A 19,031-nucleotide genomic window follows, 5' to 3' on the forward strand; every position below is an offset into this window, starting at 1 on the left:
GAACTTGGCCGCTTGGCGTGGCCAGTCCGGACGCTTGGGGCACCGCTGCCTTAGACTATCTCCAACAATTGTCACACAAGATCCATTTATCTTTTGGGTAGCGCTACAGGTAAAAGATTTCATACCTATTTTTAGTCTTCTCCAACAACAAGACCTAAAAGACAACACTCTCTGCAAATGGGTCTCGAGGAGAAAGGATACCCAAATTTGGGTTATGCCTCCCCTGATATCCAAAATGGGTTTTCTATATGGATACTCTGTTGGAGGCTATAGGTATTGTGTTGGAAACCTATTTTGGGTTTGGGTTCCCAAATGCATATGCTATTGGAGACAGCCTTAGTCCAGTTCACACTTCTATGGGTCGTGTTGAGTTTCTCAAAGGAAAAAAATTAATAATATTGTAGCACTTTCGTCTGTTTATAGTAATTATTGTCCAACTATAAACTAACTAGGTTCAAAAGATTCGTCTCGTAAATTTTAACCAAATTATGCAATTAGTTTTTATTTTCATCTATATTTAGTACTCCATACATGCATCTAAAGATTCGATGTGATGAGAAATTTTAAAAAATTTTAGGTTTTACGGTGAAAGTAAACAAGGCCCTAGGAGTATGCAACAGGTCTTAAGTACTAGGTTTCGTTGATCCGCAGGTCTTATCTCAAACTATTTGAGCATGACAGTATCAGATGAACCATCGACACCTCTCTCCGCCCGCATTCGAAGAACATGGAGCAGTCGACAAGTTGCAGTATTCCTAAAAAAATAAATTAGTTTGGGACAATGTGACAAGCGGGGCCTTGTTTAGTTCACCCAAAAAACCAATTTTTTTTTAAATTTCCGTCACATCGAATCTTGCGGCACATGTATTAGGTATTAAATATAGACGAAAATAAAAACTAATTATACAATTTACTTGTAAATCACGAGATGAATCTTTTGAGCCTAGTTACTCTATAATTAAATAATGTTTATCAAATAAAACGAAAATGTTTCAAAAACCAAAAAAATTTCGGAATATCAGACACGGCAAGCATTTGCTTTGGTTCAAGCACGGTCTACATCCGACCGAAAGATACGTGTGTTTTGTCTTCTCCGGCTTGCTAGCACGGTCTACAGCATTAGTCTGTCGTGTCCTGCTTTGGCCTGTACTAGTACCAAAAGTGTCCTGGGTTGGGGCGAAAAAATGGCACGACAGCTCTACCGGTGACACTGTACTTCGAGTTGAGATCCTCTGCATGAGCCTGCGTTCGCTGAGACGGCCCTACCACAAATAGCGGCAGAAATTGCGGCCCAACACTATCACAGTTTTTTTTTACCCCCCCTTAATAACAGCTATCACATAGTACTCCAGTTGATTGATTGGCACCTGGTGCTCAAAGCAAAGGCCTGGTGACGCCTGTCAGACAGAACGACGAGCTGTTGCTTAGCTTTGCAAAACCAAATTCAGAATACAGTGATGATGATGACCTTAACCACGCCCACTCCTGAATCCTTTATTTTTTTTTGAGGGTCAACGGGAGGAGGCGTTCCCCACCTGATAAAATTTTATTTGCTTTGCCCCATAAACGGCACGCAATAAAGGTAGCATATTACAAAGCTACAACTAAAAGTTGCGTTCACAGGGTTTATAAGCATTGCGTCATTCTGTGTGGAACCCTTCTCTTGGGTGATCTATGGTTTTATATACTGAACGCAATAGAAACTTCATTCGAAAATCCAGCACTGTTTCATCAGGCCATTCAAACATAAACAGTACAGTATGTGCCAGCCATTGTGCCATACAACACCAACATGAACCTGTACACGAAAATGGGCACCGTAGACACGTCAGGGCACCATAGACAAGTCAGCAAGCTGGACACCATAGACCTGTCCAGAATCATTCATCGGCCTTGTTTAGTCCCCTAAATATTTTGCAAAATTTTTCACATTCCCATCACATCGAAACTTGCGGCAACATGCATGGAGCACTAAATATAGATAAAAGAAATAACTAATTACAAAGTTTACCTGTAATTTGCGAGACGAATCTTTTGAGTCTAGTTAGTCCATATAATTGGACAATATTATCAAATACAAACGAAAATACTACTATTCGTATTTTGCAAAAAAATTTGGAACATGGAAAACATGGCAGCAATCTTATGTTGCAGATAATTGTTTGTTCTCACTTCCCATGAAACAAACAAAATAGCAGAAAGGAAGAAAATCTCAATTTATTATTGGAAATATGTTCTGTACAAGTCTCTTTTTTAGTACTTCAACCTAAATAGCGTGAGAATTGTGTGACCCAGCCAAACGGGCAGGCAAATATGTGCAACAAACTCTGTAGTCTGTACATCTCCGGAGGGTATAAACCAAAATCACCGATCTTCTCGTCGAACCGTGTTTGGGTCAGACATCATGTCCATCATCATTTTCTCTGGAGAATCTTCCCAGCTAGCAAAAGTTTTGAGATCAACCTGAAAGAGAAAATGGAAATATTGTCAGCATACTTGCACATTTCGATAACATAGATAGCTAATGGTTCAAGGTTTGCTCTTAGTAGCACCTTTCTTCGCTGCTCTGAGAAAATGTCCTCCCTCTTCTTGTACAAATTCTGCTGTCTTTTTATTGTTTCCCCACCCAGCCCCCATACTTCAACATCAAGTACTGAAGCCTCAACAGGTAAATAACCCTGCATTACCCCCAAAAAAAACGGAGAATAAAATCACAATCTACATTTGGTAGCATACATTGTAATCGTACAAAAATGAAACATTCACAACCTAGGTAAGCACATAAACATGGTAATTGAGTGGGCTTATTTGTGCCCATCACTAATAGGGCGTGAGTTATGATTTGTGGAATGTTCTTTGAGAGAACAGAGAAGCAATACTCAAATGGGAGTGGTCAATCACCCAATTCTATGCCCTGAAAATGCAGTGGCATTCAAAAATTCAAAAGCACATCTGTTGTGCAACTTTTGGGATAGGTAAAAACATATTTGAAGCCAAACAGAAAGGAAGATTGCTACAAAATATCTTCAGCAGAAAAACAGCAACAAACTATCCTTAATGCCTGGAATAAGGTGGAATAGTGCATAGAGCAATCAGGTTACTATCTTCCACAAACACCAATAAATCAGAATTTAACCTGATTGGGGATGAGAGAACCATGTTGATAAGTTTTATCAACAGCATGGTGTCGAACCAAAACTCTTGAGAAGTCTTCATCAAGAAAGATCCTCTCATTCCCAATTGTTCCACCAAATGCTAATCCAACAGGCTTTGGATTTGCTTCATAAGCTCTTATCTGAGGATGTAGGTGGCAGTACATGAAGTTCTTCTCCTTACCTGCTAGGTTAGAGGTATAGTAAGCTACTATCAGCTTAGACAAAGTTGTGGTCAATAAATGTCATACCAGATGGTGGTAGCATGCGGAATATTGGATGTGCAGCACAAAGGAATCCAGAGCTACCATAAAAGGTATCTTTGCTCTCAAATCCTTCCTCGGTCAATACACCAATCACCCATCTTCGATCAGAATCAACATTCTCACCAGCACTCTTTGAGAATGCTGAAAGTAGAATCAGCATTGGCCCTTTGTACCCCTCAACACAAGACCAGAACCGGCTCAGTCCTTTCCCATGAACAGATGACCTACAGACAAACATTGTATCAATGTTAATTCTAACTAGATCCTTAGGAGAACTGACAATGAGATACTATATATTTAAATTCTTTCAGATTAGGAAAAAAATTGCACTCATACTCATGTTAACTAATAACTGCAATGTTGTATGAAAACTAGCTTACAGATATAATCACAAGAATAAATATCATCATCGCACCAAGTTACCTATAAAGAAGGTCTTCTGTGTCCATTCCAATTACAGAAGCTGACAACAGCTTTTCACTCAACTTGTTTCTTAGGCTGAGAGCGATTGCCCATGCTCTTCCCCGTGTTAGCAGATAAACATCAGAGGTATCAAAGGTTGTGTTAACAGTTGAAACAGAGCTCTCCTGCTTGTGATGAGTAAGAACTCCAGTTAGTTCATGAGATAAAAAAAAAAAGGCTCAGTAGAAGTTAATCATAGGCATGGTTCCTTAAAAAAAAGGCAAAAACAAATAAGCCTATTTGTCTAGAAGAGAGAATGTCATCAACAAATCAACAATTTCACACTGCTCAAACCTAGTGCAGGCACCAAAGCATTGTATATTAAAGAGTGACATAAACCCCGACCCTCTCAGTAGTGGACCTAGTTATAAAATCGACATGTCATTATATTGTAGAATCTGTGGCTGGACAACCTTCTACCAGAATTCTTTAAAGCTAATTCTGAAGTGTCAAGTACCAAAACAAAAAGGGTCCAAACTATAACATTACAGAATTTGCAGTGTCAGGGCAAACTGGAGACAGTTTTCAGACTATAGCAGATCATGAATAACTATAGAAGCTCCAAGTCATGGTTCAGTAACAAAACAAAGTAGAAACACAACAACAGAAACCCCCCATTTCTACACTTATGTATGATCTATGAACTAACAAGGTAATAACAATGTCATACAAATTCTACTGATGACACTTGATACAGAGCGGATTCATCCAATGTACGACAGTAGCTAAAAATTCTGCAATATAATTTGATTACCTCCACAGAGTCAGCAGCCAGCGCGCGGAATCTGTCCCGCACATAGCGCGAGAGGCAGTTCCCAAGGCCGACAGGCGTGGACAGCACCCACGACGTGAACTCCTGGACCTTCAGCCCCTTCCCACCGCTGGAGATGTCCCAGCCCCAAACGCCCGCGTCATCCGCGACGGCGCCGGCCGAGACGAGCGCCGATAGCACCAGGTGCGTCACGTCCGGGAGCAGCACCGCGACGGGCTCCGACTTTTCCCCTCCATCACCGGCCACCCTCGAGGCCGAAGCGCTCCACGCCATGACCCAGCACATCCAGAGGAACACCGCGATCTCCTCCGGCGTGAGCTCCCCAACGACCTTCCCGTCCTCGTCACCGCCCTCGTCCGGCTGGAGCAGGACGCCGCACGGTGCCCCCGCGCCGGCGCAGGCGGCGGCGTACACGCGGAGGAGCAGCGCGAGCGAGCGGGAGGCCGGCACGCGCGCGCAGCAGCGGTTGAACCCCCTGAGGAAAGGGACCCACCCGGCGTCCCCCTCCGGCGTCGCGGCAGCTCCGTGGCCGAAGAACTGGGAGGCGATGGTCGGACCGAGCCCCGAGAGGATGCCGTGGAAGTGCGGCGGCAGCGGCGGGGATCCGGGCAGACGGTAGGAGGCGGGCGGCGGGGCGAGGGCATCCGGCAGCGCGTTGGCGTTGGCGGCGGCGGCGGAGCGGGAGAAGGCAACGCGGAGGAGCGGGAGGGAGAGGGCGGCGGAGGCGAGGGTCTCCTGCTCCCGCTGCTCGTGCGCCTCTGGGGACGGGTTGCCGGTCGAGGAGGACGCGCCCATGGCCGGCGAGGTGTCGGTGCCGCGGCGAATCGGCGATGCTGAATTGCTGAGGCACGGGTGGGAACTGGGAAGAATGGTGGCGTGGAAAGCTTGGAGACCCACCGAGCCGACCCTTGGCAAGTCGAGGGGGCGGAGATCGGGGAAGGGGAGAAGGAGAAGTGAAGGGACGAGGGAGGGGGGAGGTGCGTGGCGGCAAGCCGCAACTGTGGCTGTGGGTCCCTAGTTTGTTCGCTATGGCTACCAAGGCCATCTCTATAATTTTAAAGGCCCTTGTGCAAATAAAAGGGTAAGAGTCCATCAAAAAAAATTTATATGTCAAATATATAAATTATATAGTACAACTAAAAAGAATTAATTTGCACCATATGTTTTAGTTTATAAAAGGTAATTATAGTACAACAAATAAATAAGTAGAATAGAATTAGAAATTTAGAACCCTATAACTGAATACTAATAACAAATTGGTGAAATCTTGATCAGCTACGCCCTTGCTCTTCCTGCTCCAGTGTCTAGTAGTGACATCGTGCGCGGACGTGTGGTGTTAGCGTGTCATGAAGCAACATCGTTGCATTGGACGATTGGACAATAGGACGAGAAGACGATAAAGAGGAACATTGATCTGCTCAACTAATAATCGATTAAGTGAGAATATAAAGCAACACCGGCAATAGGTGGATGTGGATGACGTGTTGATTAATGGATTTTTTTTAGATTAATTGATAGATTTCTATAGTGTATAAATCTCCAAAAAATTAGACAAATCTATATAATAAATATTATATATATTACATATATATTTATAGGCCCTTAGCGCCATGGGCCCCTAGCCGTCGCACCGGCTGCCCACCCACTGGAGACGGCCCTGATGGCTACTCGTTTCATTTATTAGATTTTGTGCGGAAAATAGATTTTTTGTTTCTTGGCTATAATTAGTCAAATAAAATAAAATACATGTTTATATGCATCTTAAAGAGTCATGCTTTGGTGGTAACAATGCCCGAGGTTGCTTGAGTAGTTCATGCATGCAACAAACCCAACAACATATGTGTAGGTAGTGAATTTACATAAGTTGCAAACGACCAACAAATTATTCAACCAAATTATGCAAGCAGCATAACATTCTTGGACTTTACTCCTGTTAACATCTCTGCGTGCTCATGTTCACCATTATATTCTTTACGATTTTATCTTGAAAACAAGATCCCAATGTGATCATGTTTCCATGAAAAAGAAGTGACATACGGATCCTACACATCACACACAGCCAGTATCAAAATTTTGGCTGGATCAATTGAACATACCCTGATTTGGCTATGGCAATTGGCAAGGTAGGGCATCCATCCAAACATGCCTTTTGAGCCTGCTCGTTTCAAATTGCTACTGTATTTATAGTCCAAAGTTTTAGCGCTGCAGCGGCTGCAGCGAGCACACTGTTCACTGCGCTCAAGACTCGCAACAGCAAATTCAGGATTACTTATAAGAAAACAAATTGACCACTGAATTCAAGGGCATTCTAATCTCGGGGGAAAGATGTCAAATTCTCGGAGGCAAGAATGACACAAGATGACAGAAAAAATCTACATATAATCGTGTCATACTCAAAACAATCTGAACCCATCGTAGCCGAGAGCACGGAGGTCTCCAGCAAAGTTTACAAACATCTCATTTTCTCAAGCGCATACGAGAAAAAAACAAACACGCACAAGTTCACCAATGAAGCAAGAAACCATAAAGCCTCTCGAAGGCATCCCCCGTTTGCACCGTATATGGATAATGTCGCAGATGCAATCAGCCAGTCCTCTTGATGATGTGCACCCCGCTTTCTGTATCAACTACGTCACTTATCTCCCCCACCTTCAGAGCAAACGCAGCCTTCTCAAAAGCCTTCTGCATCTTACCCCTCCCAAATGAACCTGCATCAATAGCCATAAGCTTAAATCACTATTGATAGTGGATTTTTAAATGTTTAGAAGATAATATAAGAATGGAAGCAGCATTGGACAAGGCGATCCACAATGAGGTTAGATTCCACATTCCATGCCTTCTAAATCCAATTCGCAAGTTTCTCACATACCAAATTGACAACAAATCTCTTGCGCTAGAATTATTTAGCAAATAAAAAAAAAGGCATTCCGCTGGCTACTTTATCGAATAAGAGCACTGCTCTAACACACAGTTGATAAACATTTATCCACCATTTGATGAATCATGCCTAATAACGCTGCATTAAGATTGTTGGAAGCATACATAATAATTTATTTCAGATTTTTACCACCCTTAACATGCAGTACATTCAATTCCTAGGATCCTGGTCTCTCAACAAAGACAAGTATTAACACCAGACTACTAGCCTACTCATTGAGAATAGCAATAGGTTAACAATCAGATGAAATTTAACAAAGGCATAAAACATGTTTTCGTCTGCTTCCCTTTTCTCCTCTGCAGCATTCAGAAACCCCCATCCTCCAGCCCTCTCCCGGCTATCCCTAACACAATTCTTTACCCTTTCAGATAGCCTATACTTAGCACCTGCAGTTATCCAAACCAGCATACTCATGTCAAATCCTAGGTCCAATGACAAGGCATATGCAACACAAGATATCGTCCAAACAAGCTATTCCATTTTCCAGCACCGCAGTGACTCAGCACCACCCAGGCTAAAACAAGATAACTTTCATATAAAGCCATAAGTGTCTCTTTTGTTCTCTTAGACAATACCTATTTGCACAGGCACATCGCATGATACCAGGAACAGAAATTGAAGGTGACAAATATTTAGTTCATTCAGACATCAAATCTTTGTGATTTATTCTTCACTCCTCAGATGGAGCAAATGAGGCAACTAATGCTGTAACGGATTCCAAATTGGCAAACATGCTTCATCACCCTGGCTCCTTCTAGCAAATAGTACAGTACTTGCCAAAACAGTGCTCTTCAACAATAAAAATACAGAAAGTTTTAGACAAAAAGCTTTTCAGTATTCTTCACGATAAAGTTGGACACGAATCACAGGACTTCCAAAAATAAAAACCATGCACAGTACAGAAAATTTAAAGCCTCAAATCCACAAGTAGCCAATCAAGCCGGTGAGAAAGTTTAAGTGAAGCAGCACATATTTTGTCTTACTTGGCACAAATGATGGCATATTTTGTCTTAATTGGCACAAATGATGGAACTACGTTAACAGCAACCGTTTGAATAAGGAGTAGGATGTTTCTCGTCAGCAATTCTGGATTACAGTGCAACTGCAACACTTTCACTTGCCATTATTGTGCACAATCAGACACCGAAGTACTACATATCCAAATAACCATCCCACATACAAGCCAGCCACACCCACTGCATCTAGAATTCTAGATCAGACTGGGGTATTATCCACCAGAGACAAATATTTTTCGTGATGCGGGTATCTGTAAGTCTAATCAGGATGCAAAACAGATCTCCTATCCGCACAACGAATCAACCGCTCACCAAAAAGCAAACCCTACAGAAAGGGTATATATATACATATACACTAACACCAACTAGTTGGCCAGTAGGATTTGGACAGTAGGATTTAGCACGGAGCACTGACCGAGGTCACCGCCGCGCTTGGCCGAGCTGCAGTCGGAGTTCTCGGCGGCGATGTCCTCGAACTTGCGGTCCCCGGAGACGATCTGGTCGCGGAGCGCGCGCACGAGGTCGGCCGCGTCGTCGCGGGTCGTGGCTGAGATGGCGACGCCTTCGGGATCCCGCCACGAGGCCTTGCGGCGGGAGCCCTCGTGCTTGATCAGGATGTGGGAGGCGCGCACCTTCTCCTCGGCCGAGGACGACGGCGGACGGCGGCCGTGGGGTTGGTGGTGGTGGGCCTGGTGGCGGTCGCGGGAGCCCGCGGAAGAGGAGGAGGGGTGCTCCGGGCGGCGGCGCTTGTCGGCGGGCGCCGGGGTGGGGCCATCGCCGCCGCTGGGCCGCTTGCGCGCGGCGTCGCCGACGCCGTCGGCGGCGGGGCTGTCCGACCCTATCTTGGCGGCCCGGGTTGCGCCCCCGCCGCGGCAGGCAGCCAAGAAAGCTTTGGGTTGGTTGGTAGTTTTGGGCTGCAGGGGAATGGGCAGCTGGGCCTGGCAGCATGTGGTATATATGCAGCAGCGGTGGCGGTAGCCATGGGCGATCGGCCCGGATTGGATTAGGCCATTCAGACTTTGCGTGGGAGAAAAGAAAGAGAAGTGGAGTACGATGATACACAAATTTTAGTGACACACGGTGCTTAATCTACATTTTTAAACATGCATTTCAAAATAATAAGTTGTTCTAAGTTTTTAATACATTTTTTACTTTTTACTATATATCTAGATACATTATTCTCATCAAAGCTAAAACGACTTCGTTAAAATAAGACTCGAAACATTGACACTTTCTTATACATGATATTTTATGCTTTTAATTATATTTCTCATCACAAATACATGTATTTTACCATAACTTACCCTTTTACTCTAACCTGAAAATATACGCACGGGAGAGTCGCGGACGTATCTAACAGAGACGTTTGGGGTGCAGAGTGCAGACGTAGCTAATGGGGAACAAACGTGTTTACGCAAATATTCTTGAATAAATCGGAGGAGCGCCTGGTCGTGAACTTCAGCCGATGGCTGCGTTTAAAATTTTTCAAATGTCATTATTGGCGCTGCGTCTTGCAGATGCCTTTGGTGGACACATACTTTCCATGAATAAAGTATGGACTCATACTTCACTAAATAACGTTTTGTATATTTGCATACATGCATTTGGGAGTAGGTCTATATCCCTGCACATGTATTTTCAAGTTCTAAGAGCAAAAAGGTCAAGTCATGGCAAAATACATGAATTTGAGATGACAAATATGATTAAGGTCTTGTTTAGTTCACTCCCAAAACTAAAAACTTTTCAAGATTTCCGTCACATCGTATCTTTCGACACATGCATTAAGCATTAAATATAGTAAAAAAACAAAAACTAATTACACAGTTTGTCTATAAATCGCGAGATAAGTTTTTTGAGCATAGTTAGTCTATAATTGGACAATATTTATCACAAACAAACGAAAGTGCTACAGTGTCCTGAACCAAAAAAAATTGGAAACTAAACAAGGCCTAAAAACATAAAATGTCATATATATATAAAAAAAATGTTAATATTTCGACTCCTATTTTAACGAAACCGATGTTAGAAATCCTATAATATTAAAGTCACATGTTACAATTATCTTGAAATGAGGCTTTTCCCTGCCCAAAGCCCCAAACCGGCCAGGCCAGTCCCCTGCTTCTGTGTTATAAGTGGCTCGACCGGAGAGCTAGCCCCGTGAAAACCGATTTGTTTCCAAATCGATTTTTGAATCTATTTTCAACATGGGAAACTTAGAGATTGCATTTTAGACTTGTTTCCTACTAGTATAAGATCATCCCCTCTATTAAACGAGAGGATCACGGTAAATTGAGAAATCCAATTTTCAATTGTCAAAATCACATTAACTACATACTCTTTTTGCCCTAATAACTGTGGCTACCTTGTTGTACGTCATGTCTCTCAACAAGATTTGAGAGACGTGCTAGATGGTCTTGGTGACCTTTGAACAACCTCTACATGCTCCTCGATGAGTCTTCCTAGGAAATGTTCGGGAGTTTACCATGTGAAAAACTAGCTTCAAATCAGCCTAACAAGCTTGTCGGTTGGTTTTGTCGATTCGCTACGTTCTTGCTGTGATCAAAGTCATTGGCAACCTTGAGCGTGCTAGCTCTGCTTATGTGTGTGACCCAATTCGATATCGACAGACTTAAGGCCCACCAGCTCATCAAGAATGGTTGAATTCCTCAAATCAAACACACCTCCAATGTTCGAAAATGCATGGCATCGGTCGTGTGTTGACCTCTGTAATTGCATGAATCAAATCCCTTTTTTGCCAACAAACTGTCTCTTATCGTGCTAGAAAAGAAAGAATGCGATGCACAATGCTGTATCTTTTATTTACAAGAAGAGCCGTTGGGGCTACGGAGACACTCATTTCTCCTGTTGCGATGTTACAGTGTGCAGGCTGCAGAGCATACAGCCCTGAATTGCTAAGCTATTTGGATGCAGTCGTTCAAGACATGCACGCCATTCTCGCTCATCTGTTGTACTTCCGAAGGCGATAAGATCCGAATGCATCTCACACAGTTGATGAACTCCCTGCCAAGAGGTAGAAAGAAGCACAGTAAGGTTAATCTGTGCTGGGAGCAATTCAGGAAACAATGCATATATTATTGTTATTATTTCAAAACCGAACAACAATAAGTGCAAAGAAGGCTAATAGAGTATTAGAGTACTTACTCCCATGGATCGTCTCCAACGAGAAGAACGTCGTTCTCGTAGTCGACATAAACAAGCTTCCAGTCTGAACCGCCAGGATGTTCCAGTTTCCCCTGGAGTCCAAACATGCATGCAATGGCTGACCTCAACTCATGGTAATCTCTGAACCGTGTGACGTCAATAGATCTTCCAACTGATCCTAACTTTTGAACCTATCATCATGGAAAGCAAGATTGCATAAGCTAAAATAAAGATTAAGGGAAAAAAAGCATATCGTTTCGTTTTAAGAATCATTCATTTTAGTGTACCTTTGTATATGTCCGGACCGGTGGTTTCATTGGCTTCACGCTTCGATCCATGCTGTACTCGGCCGCTGCATCCATACTGCACGAAGGTGTTCCCATAGAACCGTTGTGGATCTCTTGTAGAGGCAAGGCTTGACATTCTTTCATGTTTGACAGTTTTGAGAACGTCCCTGCATCAAAGCTCCCCGTTGCCAGTGGTTGAGAACATGAGCTGTTTATATGGATAGCTTCCATGTGCAGGCCACTTAAGGATGCACTCTGACTCTCCTCTGAGAAACTCATCTGCACATAGGAGTTGGATGTGCTCGGCAAGTTGCTGCCGTCGTGTTGGGCATCCAAATGTTGCATCTCAGGCGACATAAATGTCAGTGTATTTATATCTGGACTGTTGATGAACTCTTGAATTGAATTAGGAAAGCACTCAGAAAGGCAAGAGGTTTGAAACGCCTCCATGCCATCCGTATTCATTGCGGAAGGTATACCTTCAGACGGATTAAAAATGTTATCCGATGCGGTAGCTGATTGAATGCCATTGGAGTCTTGGTAGTAGGAAGGCGGAATCATCCAATCCAGGCCCTCAAGGAACTGTGAGAAACACCCTTGGTTTGGGAACGAGCTGACGGACTTCCCTCCATCAGGTGACTTTGATGATTCTAACTTTGGTGGTGAAAGTAGTTCATGCTGTTCAACCTCCAGAACTTGCAGTTCTCCTGCAAAATCACCTCGTGTAGGTGCACCAGATGAATCTTCAATATTCCCACAGGTAGCTTGTTCGGCTCCACAGTCAACCAATGTTGGTTCTGAACCATGCCTCTGCTTGTCACAAATCTGAGAAGGTAGTGAAGAAAGCTCAGATTTATCTGAAATGGTTTTGTGAGACGAGCTCTTCTTGCTCCTTCGAGATTTTGTTCTAGGCTCGCCCTTGCCGTTTTGATCCGAAATGCTTTGACTTGAGTATGAATCTGTGCTTCTTGGTCCTCTTGGTTTAACACTCATCTCCCGTGCAGAAATTGAATCAATACCTGGCTGGACTTCACAGCTTACTTGATCACCTTTCTGAATACCAAGAGCATTCAACTGCTGCGGAGCTTCATTCGAAGGCATGGTTTCTTGCTTCATTGAACCAGTGGAAGCACCAAATGTCGATGGAGGGAAATAGCTGTGCTTAGCATTTTGAATAATGCTGGAAAATGATGATTGTTGACAGGCAATTGGACTACCAAGGTTCTGGCCAGATTGATTGAGAAGCAGCAAAGCTAAGTCTGAGCCACTCCCTGGCATTTGCTGCAAGTTACCAAAAGGACTTCCTTGTGCCCTTGGAATTGATGACATATTTACAGATCCAATTTGTAGGCCAGGAACTGCAATTGGAAAAGGCAGAACTTGTTTCAGCTTACTGCTTGATCCTAAAGAAATCTACAGAATGGTAGAAAAGTACCTGCATAACTAGGAAGACATTGCCGCTTTGAATTCAATGGAGAAGGGAAGACCATGTTCTCTGGAGTTTCGATATCCCATAGACTAACTCTTTCAGGTCTTTCTCCATACCCATGTTCATCCCATTCTACCTGCAAGTTGCGCCATTTTGAGTTTGGCCATCGCATCGGGTCATAGTCACTAATTCCCACAATTGTACCTGTGCATCTGCAGTATAAAGCAGTTTGGTTTGAATGGTTATGGTGCAGAAGTACTCAACATATAGTAAGATGAAATATGATTCTACATATTCTAATTTAAATGGCACAGTTTACATTCAACCCAAAAACATAATTTTTGTAGGATGCATGGAAAGGTTTAATTTATTCTTTCTGCAAAGCTAAGGTTCAAGACACATTCCAGAAATATTTTGTTTTTGAACCTTCAAAGCATGTTCATTCACCTTGGGACTAACATTAATTACAGATGTTGCAGCTAAATTCAGAGCATATATATAGAACCAAAAATAGAAAATGCTACCTACATACAAAGTGCAGAGAAGACAAACCTGCGCTTGATTGACTCTTCTGTCTCAAACATCATCGCGAATCTCATTCCGACTGATGGTTGCAGATATGTTGCCTTATTGTACCTTGCAAGAGGAATCACAAATGGCGACGGGCTTGTCCTATAGAGATATCAAGAACAAATGAATGTAAATATGCCTACCAGAACAACATACTAAATAACAAGTCAAACGGCTATATAAATTACATACCGAGGATTGTAGTAGATAGTAAATGAGCCACCACTTGATGCTGCATGAGCTGCTGCAGCAAGAACACCTATGTGCATACTGTCAGTAGACAGGACGGATGATGACAAAGCCGGTTGTTGTCGGGTGGCCCGCCTAACACCCACAAGGAGCTGTGACTTCTCATCCCTGCACCAAATTTTTTCTTTCATTGGTGGCTTTGCGCTATAGAAAAATTATTATGTGGCAGATTATGACATGCAAAGGTATTTATGTGGGAACGGCCTGGCAGACCGAGTGGTCAGTGCAGGCTCAGTACCTCCCCCCCTGGGGTGGTCAGAGTTCGAGTCCGGAATCACTCTTAATTGTGGCGTCGACCACAATGACCAGGGGGGAAAAACTCCCTCGTCTGCCCCACATCCAAAGCACAGGTCTGTGGTCAGCTCATCTCACGGGTTCCACTGTGTATGGGTGGGGTAGGGGTTCGGGGGTTTCTCGATAGAGTTTTTTTTTAAAAAAGTTCAGTTTTGGTGTCACTGTGGAGTAGGCATCAGTTGTTGCTTTCACAATAGCGTTGTAAAAATATTAGCACAGATTGGTTCATAGCTTTGTAACGGCAGCATAGGCCTTGAAAAACTATGAAGTTTAAATTTAATTTGGTGGCTAACTAATAGCTAAGGCAGCAAGTAACATACTACACATGGTATTTACTTCATTACAGCAACATAAAATTAAGTCGACGAAAGATTTTATATGGTAATCAACTGTAACCCCTTGATATGATATCACTTGGGTTATATAAAATGTAAGAGATTTAGTTTTTTTCAACAGTACCTTGTGCCTGTGCTTAAGACAAAGAATAGACTTATATATGTTGCTCAGTTTAAATGCTGACCTGATAAATAAGACAGAGTCCCCAGCTTTAAGCCGTTTCGCCCCAACAAAAAGACTCCATCCGGTTGTTAGAAGATGGCGCTTTGGCTGGCCTGAAAGGAACATCAAGGAAACAGAGTCTTAGACAAGGGAACCAAAGATATCGTGCAATTTTTTATGCAAGAACTGATAAGAATACAAAGTCAGACAGTGTCCGACCCTACCACGATAAATGTGACGGAATGTCCACATGTTATCATGCAAATCTCGAACGATAAGCTCCTGATTAGGAGGCTGCATTGAGTAGTCCTGGGGGGTTGAAAACATGGGCATGAGCTGAAGCTGAAAAAGAAAATAATCAACTATGCAAAAAGTAAGTTAGACAAGAATCTCGTACCAATTGCGGAAACAACTTCTCTGCAGCTCTCCGTGGCACTGAGAAACCACCATGTGTGCTTGTATCACTTGCAGTTAGATTTTTGCAGAAATATTCAGTGGGATGCTTGCTTTTGGTATAAGCACCAAGAGATGGAATTGGGAAGACGTCTGTTTCCTGTAATAGTCATCAGGTTTATAAAGTTCATCAGCTCCTGAAATTTTCGCAATGCCATTTCTCACATTTACAAGTGCTTTCTAAAGGCAGCGCATGTTACTACAAGGCTTTGTGTTGGTAGCTACTAGAGACAAAACTGGTGTGCACTTTTGTTTGAAAAGTCTCAAATTACATATTTTCAGGCCAAAGTCTGAAACTTAAAAGCAATGCATCAATGCAGCACCGTTCACTTACCGAGTGTACTGGTTGCAGGGTCATCTGGGCATAAATCTCATCAGTTTCTTTGTCAGCCTGTTCAAGTCAAGCATTAACTGTAAGTGCCCTAACTAATAGGGGATAGGCAATGGACTACCCAGACATTAGGAACAGAACTAGTATCATTCACACTGACATGCAAAGTGATGTTGTGGACTTGGCATAGCAGCTGCGACGGGAGACTCGGGTAGTTTGGAATGCGAGAATTCGGTATCTTTTTAGTGGTAGCAGCAACCTGCAAAAGAACAGCTTCAGCATACTTCTGGAGTTGAACTGATCAGCGAGCATTCCACGGATAAGGTAAACGGATTCAAAAGCGAAGACAGAATGTTTGGGTCACAATCCATATGCAATGCAGCAGCAAAAAGATAAATCGGTGCCCACAGGACAAACCATATACAGCGCAGCACGGCAGCAGTAACAATTTCGACAACAAAGACAGAAGCTAATAATACTGCTCGCAGTATATTCATAATCCTCGCATCAGAAAAGGACATTCAGAACAGAATCCATGCATTCGAACCTGCTCGCTGTGCCCCTGGGGGAAGTAGTAGACGAGGCTCCCTCGCTGCGGTAAGCACACCAGCGGCCCCGCGCACGCGTGCCACAGCTCGGAGTTGATCACCTTCTTCGCACCTGATGGAAAGCAACAAGCACCGGGGAACAAAGAACTCGCCATCACGCCAAGACGCGACAGAGAAATGCAGAATTCTGAATGAGCAAGTGATACTCACCCTGCGTTTCTCCCATGAGCTGCATTTCGTCGAGCAGCGCCGCCGCGTTCCTCAGCACACCCGACGTGGCCTTCTCCTGCGCGGACGCCATCACCTCCAGAGGCGCCGCACCAGACCGAAGCTGAAAAACAAAAACTCCGGCTTTCTTGATGCTGAGACGAGACCCCGACGAATCCAATCTCGGTTCCCAGCAGCTTATGCGCACTTCATCATTGATGGCTGAGAACTCTACCACGCCTGCATGCCACTGTGAGAGAGTACGAGCGTGTTAAATGACATGGCAAGCTGCTGTTGCTGTTCGCGAGCAGCAGGCAAAGAGGAGGGGGAGTAAAAGGCCAGGTGAAGAAGACGGCCCCAACCCAAAGGCATTCGCATTCGTAGTGGTACTACTAGTAGCTGCTAGTGATGGAAGCTCTGTGTGGGGTTGGGTCCCCATGGCGAGTGGCGACCACACCAGGACCCGGCCTTTTTCCCAAGAAAGCAGGCGGCTTTTGTGTCCTCACGCCACGCAGTCGCAGCGCATGCCATGCCCTCCTACGAGGCAGTAGGAGTAAAGCCCAGCAGGGGGCACAGGGCTAGGCCTACCGCCTACGAATGCGCAGGGTGGAATGGCGCAAAGAATCTCGGTCATCAGCTAGCTCTTCTAGGCTTCTAGCTACGTGCGTGCTCGAATGAGTTCGACGACGTGCACGCCACTTGGCGCCCCGTTCGTCGCGAACCTGCAACGGCGCCAAGCTGGAGCATGGGCGGCCGCGGCCTCCCGGAGACCCGGAAGACAACTCGTAGCTCTTCCCTTTCCCTAGGCGGTCAATGGCAGCAAGCAAGCAAGCATGGCCTCATCAGGGAACGGCAATGCTGAGTGAGCACGAGCAGAGCTTTGCATCACAACACAAGCGGCCGTGACGCATCACGGACCGGACCGCTGCATTGTCCGTTCCGTCGAACTCGAAACCAGCAAAAAAAAACCATGAGAAAGGAAGATGGCTCTACCCACTATCGAGTGGAGGACGAAACCAAACCGGGAAAGTGACAAGGGAGTGCGTGTGACGTGAGGGAGAGAGAGAGCAATGACAAGAATGGAAGCCGCACCTCGGCTTGTCTCCTCGCCTGGGACTGGAACTGGGAGGTAGCGCGAGCGCGAGCGCCACACACAAGGGAGCACAAGCACACAACGCCAACGCTTGTTGGTCTGATGAACTGTGAAGAGCGAAGGCAACCAGCGGAGGCGAGCAAGCGAAGCCTCAGCCCCAGCCCCAGCCCCAGCTGCAGGCTCCGATAAATAAGCCAAGCGCCCAGCAAGCACTCTGCCTCTGGTAAAAGGCGTCGGGCAAAGCGGGCGGGGGAGGGGAGATGGGGCAGGCAGAGGCGATCGAGCCCGTGGCACGGCACGCCGGGGCGGGGAGCACGCGGGCTGGGACTTGATGGTGGCGGCGTAGTGTGAACAGTGGACGCAGCAGCAGCAGCAGCAGCAAGGTGGTGCGTGTCCGGTGCGTATGGCGTGGCGTAGGGCTCGTAGCTGGCTAGCTAGACGGGCGCGGCAATGATACCATCATGTACGCGCGCGGGGCGGGGGCGGGGTGGCCGTGCTCCGTGCTCGCCCTTTCCTTTCGTCCCGGGAATGCCTTTTTCTGGCTGTTGCGTTCATCGCGATCTCTCTCTGTTCTCTCTCCTCTGCGAACTGGGACGACTGCTCGAGTGGCGAGTAGTGGTGACCGCGCGCGCGGCTTTGGGCTAAAGATGCCGACCTTTCGAGGGGGGCGATGCCATGATGCCTCATTTGCGCAGGCATGCTTTGCTGCCTGCACGATGCGTGTGAGCAAGCGACGAGCGTGTCGTCCGACCCCAGGCGGCCAGGGCCAGCCTCTCTCTTTCTCGCCCTTCTCGGCACGCTGTCTTTGCGTCTCTGCCCCGTCTTGCCCCCTTCCCCCACTTGTCAGTCAGCTACTAGGCACAGCAGCAGACGGAAAGACAGAGAGAGAGAGAGAGCAGTGCTCGCGCGTACGGCGGCGTGCCTACGCGACTACGCGTGCTGCCAAGCGCGACGCGCCACGCCACGCCACCGCCCTCGGCGCCTCGCGTCGCGCGGTCGAGGAGACTCGAGGTGGTGGTGGATGGGATGGGGCTATGGGACGGAGCCACGGAGGAGGGAGTCGTCAGGCTCAGCCGCTCAGGCCGTCAGGCGTGGGTGCATCTGCCCTGCCCGGATCCGACGCGACGCGCGCGGCTCCGGTCCGGCCGACGTCTACCACCAGCACGTACGGTACGGGGCAGCAGCCTTGGCGCGGGGGAGAGAGAGAGAGAGAGAGAGAGACGACGACGACGACGAGAGGCAGGGCCAGCGCCAGCGGCGCACGGCACGGAAGCCGCAGCGGGCACGGCGACGACGGACCGAGG

The 19,031-nt window shown here is 45.8% G+C and overlaps 3 protein-coding genes across 5 annotated transcripts; all 3 read right to left on the reverse strand.

Annotated features, from left to right (window-relative positions):
• Positions 2,193 to 5,629, reverse strand: LOC8082554. 2 transcript variants are annotated; one of them, XM_021464048.1, is made up of 6 exons: positions 4,635 to 5,629; positions 3,842 to 4,008; positions 3,404 to 3,642; positions 3,137 to 3,336; positions 2,553 to 2,678; positions 2,193 to 2,463 (listed from the first exon to the last, which is right to left on the reverse strand). In XM_021464048.1, the coding sequence occupies exons 1-6, from the start codon at positions 5,445 to 5,447 to the stop codon at positions 2,365 to 2,367; spliced, it is 1,644 nt and encodes a 547-aa protein (XP_021319723.1). In that variant the 5' UTR covers positions 5,448 to 5,629; the 3' UTR covers positions 2,193 to 2,364. The 2 variants fall into 2 exon arrangements, with proteins under 2 accessions (XP_021319723.1, XP_002448708.1); XM_002448663.2 differs by having other exon boundaries at positions 3,842 to 4,005; positions 4,635 to 5,628.
• Positions 6,967 to 10,983, reverse strand: LOC8082555 (peptidyl-prolyl cis-trans isomerase ssp-1). Its single transcript, XM_002448664.2, has 5 exons — positions 10,942 to 10,983; positions 10,013 to 10,075; positions 9,911 to 9,924; positions 9,022 to 9,623; positions 6,967 to 7,360 (listed from the first exon to the last, which is right to left on the reverse strand). The coding sequence occupies exons 1-5, from the start codon at positions 10,981 to 10,983 to the stop codon at positions 7,236 to 7,238; spliced, it is 846 nt and encodes a 281-aa protein (XP_002448709.2). The 3' UTR covers positions 6,967 to 7,235.
• LOC8082556 (auxin response factor 11) lies at positions 11,296 to 17,951 on the reverse strand. Of its 2 annotated transcripts, none has more exons than XM_002448665.2 (14): positions 17,727 to 17,904; positions 16,638 to 16,884; positions 16,427 to 16,539; positions 16,040 to 16,138; positions 15,883 to 15,939; positions 15,493 to 15,648; positions 15,320 to 15,404; positions 15,118 to 15,208; positions 14,247 to 14,411; positions 14,037 to 14,156; positions 13,491 to 13,696; positions 12,056 to 13,413; positions 11,769 to 11,959; positions 11,296 to 11,627 (listed from the first exon to the last, which is right to left on the reverse strand). In XM_002448665.2, the coding sequence occupies exons 2-14, from the start codon at positions 16,726 to 16,728 to the stop codon at positions 11,519 to 11,521; spliced, it is 2,841 nt and encodes a 946-aa protein (XP_002448710.1). In that variant the 5' UTR covers positions 16,729 to 16,884; positions 17,727 to 17,904; the 3' UTR covers positions 11,296 to 11,518. The 2 variants fall into 2 exon arrangements, with proteins under 2 accessions (XP_002448710.1, XP_021318282.1); XM_021462607.1 differs by having other exon boundaries at positions 11,355 to 11,627; positions 15,323 to 15,404; positions 17,727 to 17,951.

This window comes from Sorghum bicolor, chromosome 6 (assembly GCF_000003195.3).
Source record: "Sorghum bicolor cultivar BTx623 chromosome 6, Sorghum_bicolor_NCBIv3, whole genome shotgun sequence".
Taxonomy (NCBI): domain Eukaryota; kingdom Viridiplantae; phylum Streptophyta; class Magnoliopsida; order Poales; family Poaceae; genus Sorghum; species Sorghum bicolor.

What these genes read in the sequence shown, in the direction of transcription:
- LOC8082556 (XM_002448665.2), bottom strand. Translation starts at nt 16,728, where the DNA reads ATGGCGTCCGCGCAGGAGAAGGCCACGTCGGGTGTGCTGAGGAACGCG. An exon ending in GCTCATGGGAGAAACGCAGG is followed by an intron (nt 16,540 to 16,637) that starts GTGAGTATCACT and finishes GCTTTCCATCAG; the next exon opens with GTGCGAAGAAGGTGATCAAC. An exon ending in GTTGGAGACGATCCATGGGA is followed by an intron (nt 11,628 to 11,768) that starts GTAAGTACTCTA and finishes ACCTCTTGGCAG; the next exon opens with GGAGTTCATCAACTGTGTGA.
- LOC8082555 (XM_002448664.2), bottom strand. Translation starts at nt 10,983, where the DNA reads ATGACGTACAACAAGGTAGCCACAGTTATTAGGGCAAAAAGA. An exon ending in CAGTTATTAGGGCAAAAAGA is followed by an intron (nt 10,076 to 10,941) that starts GTATGTAGTTAA and finishes TTTTAAACGCAG; the next exon opens with CCATCGGCTGAAGTTCACGA. An exon ending in CAAGCGCGGCGGTGACCTCG is followed by an intron (nt 7,361 to 9,021) that starts GTCAGTGCTCCG and finishes CTATTGATGCAG; the next exon opens with GTTCATTTGGGAGGGGTAAG.
- LOC8082554 (XM_021464048.1), bottom strand. Translation starts at nt 5,447, where the DNA reads ATGGGCGCGTCCTCCTCGACCGGCAACCCGTCCCCAGAGGCGCACGAG. An exon ending in TGGCTGCTGACTCTGTGGAG is followed by an intron (nt 4,009 to 4,634) that starts GTAATCAAATTA and finishes ACTCATCACAAG; the next exon opens with CAGGAGAGCTCTGTTTCAAC. An exon ending in TCTCAGAGCAGCGAAGAAAG is followed by an intron (nt 2,464 to 2,552) that starts GTGCTACTAAGA and finishes TTTCTCTTTCAG; the next exon opens with GTTGATCTCAAAACTTTTGC.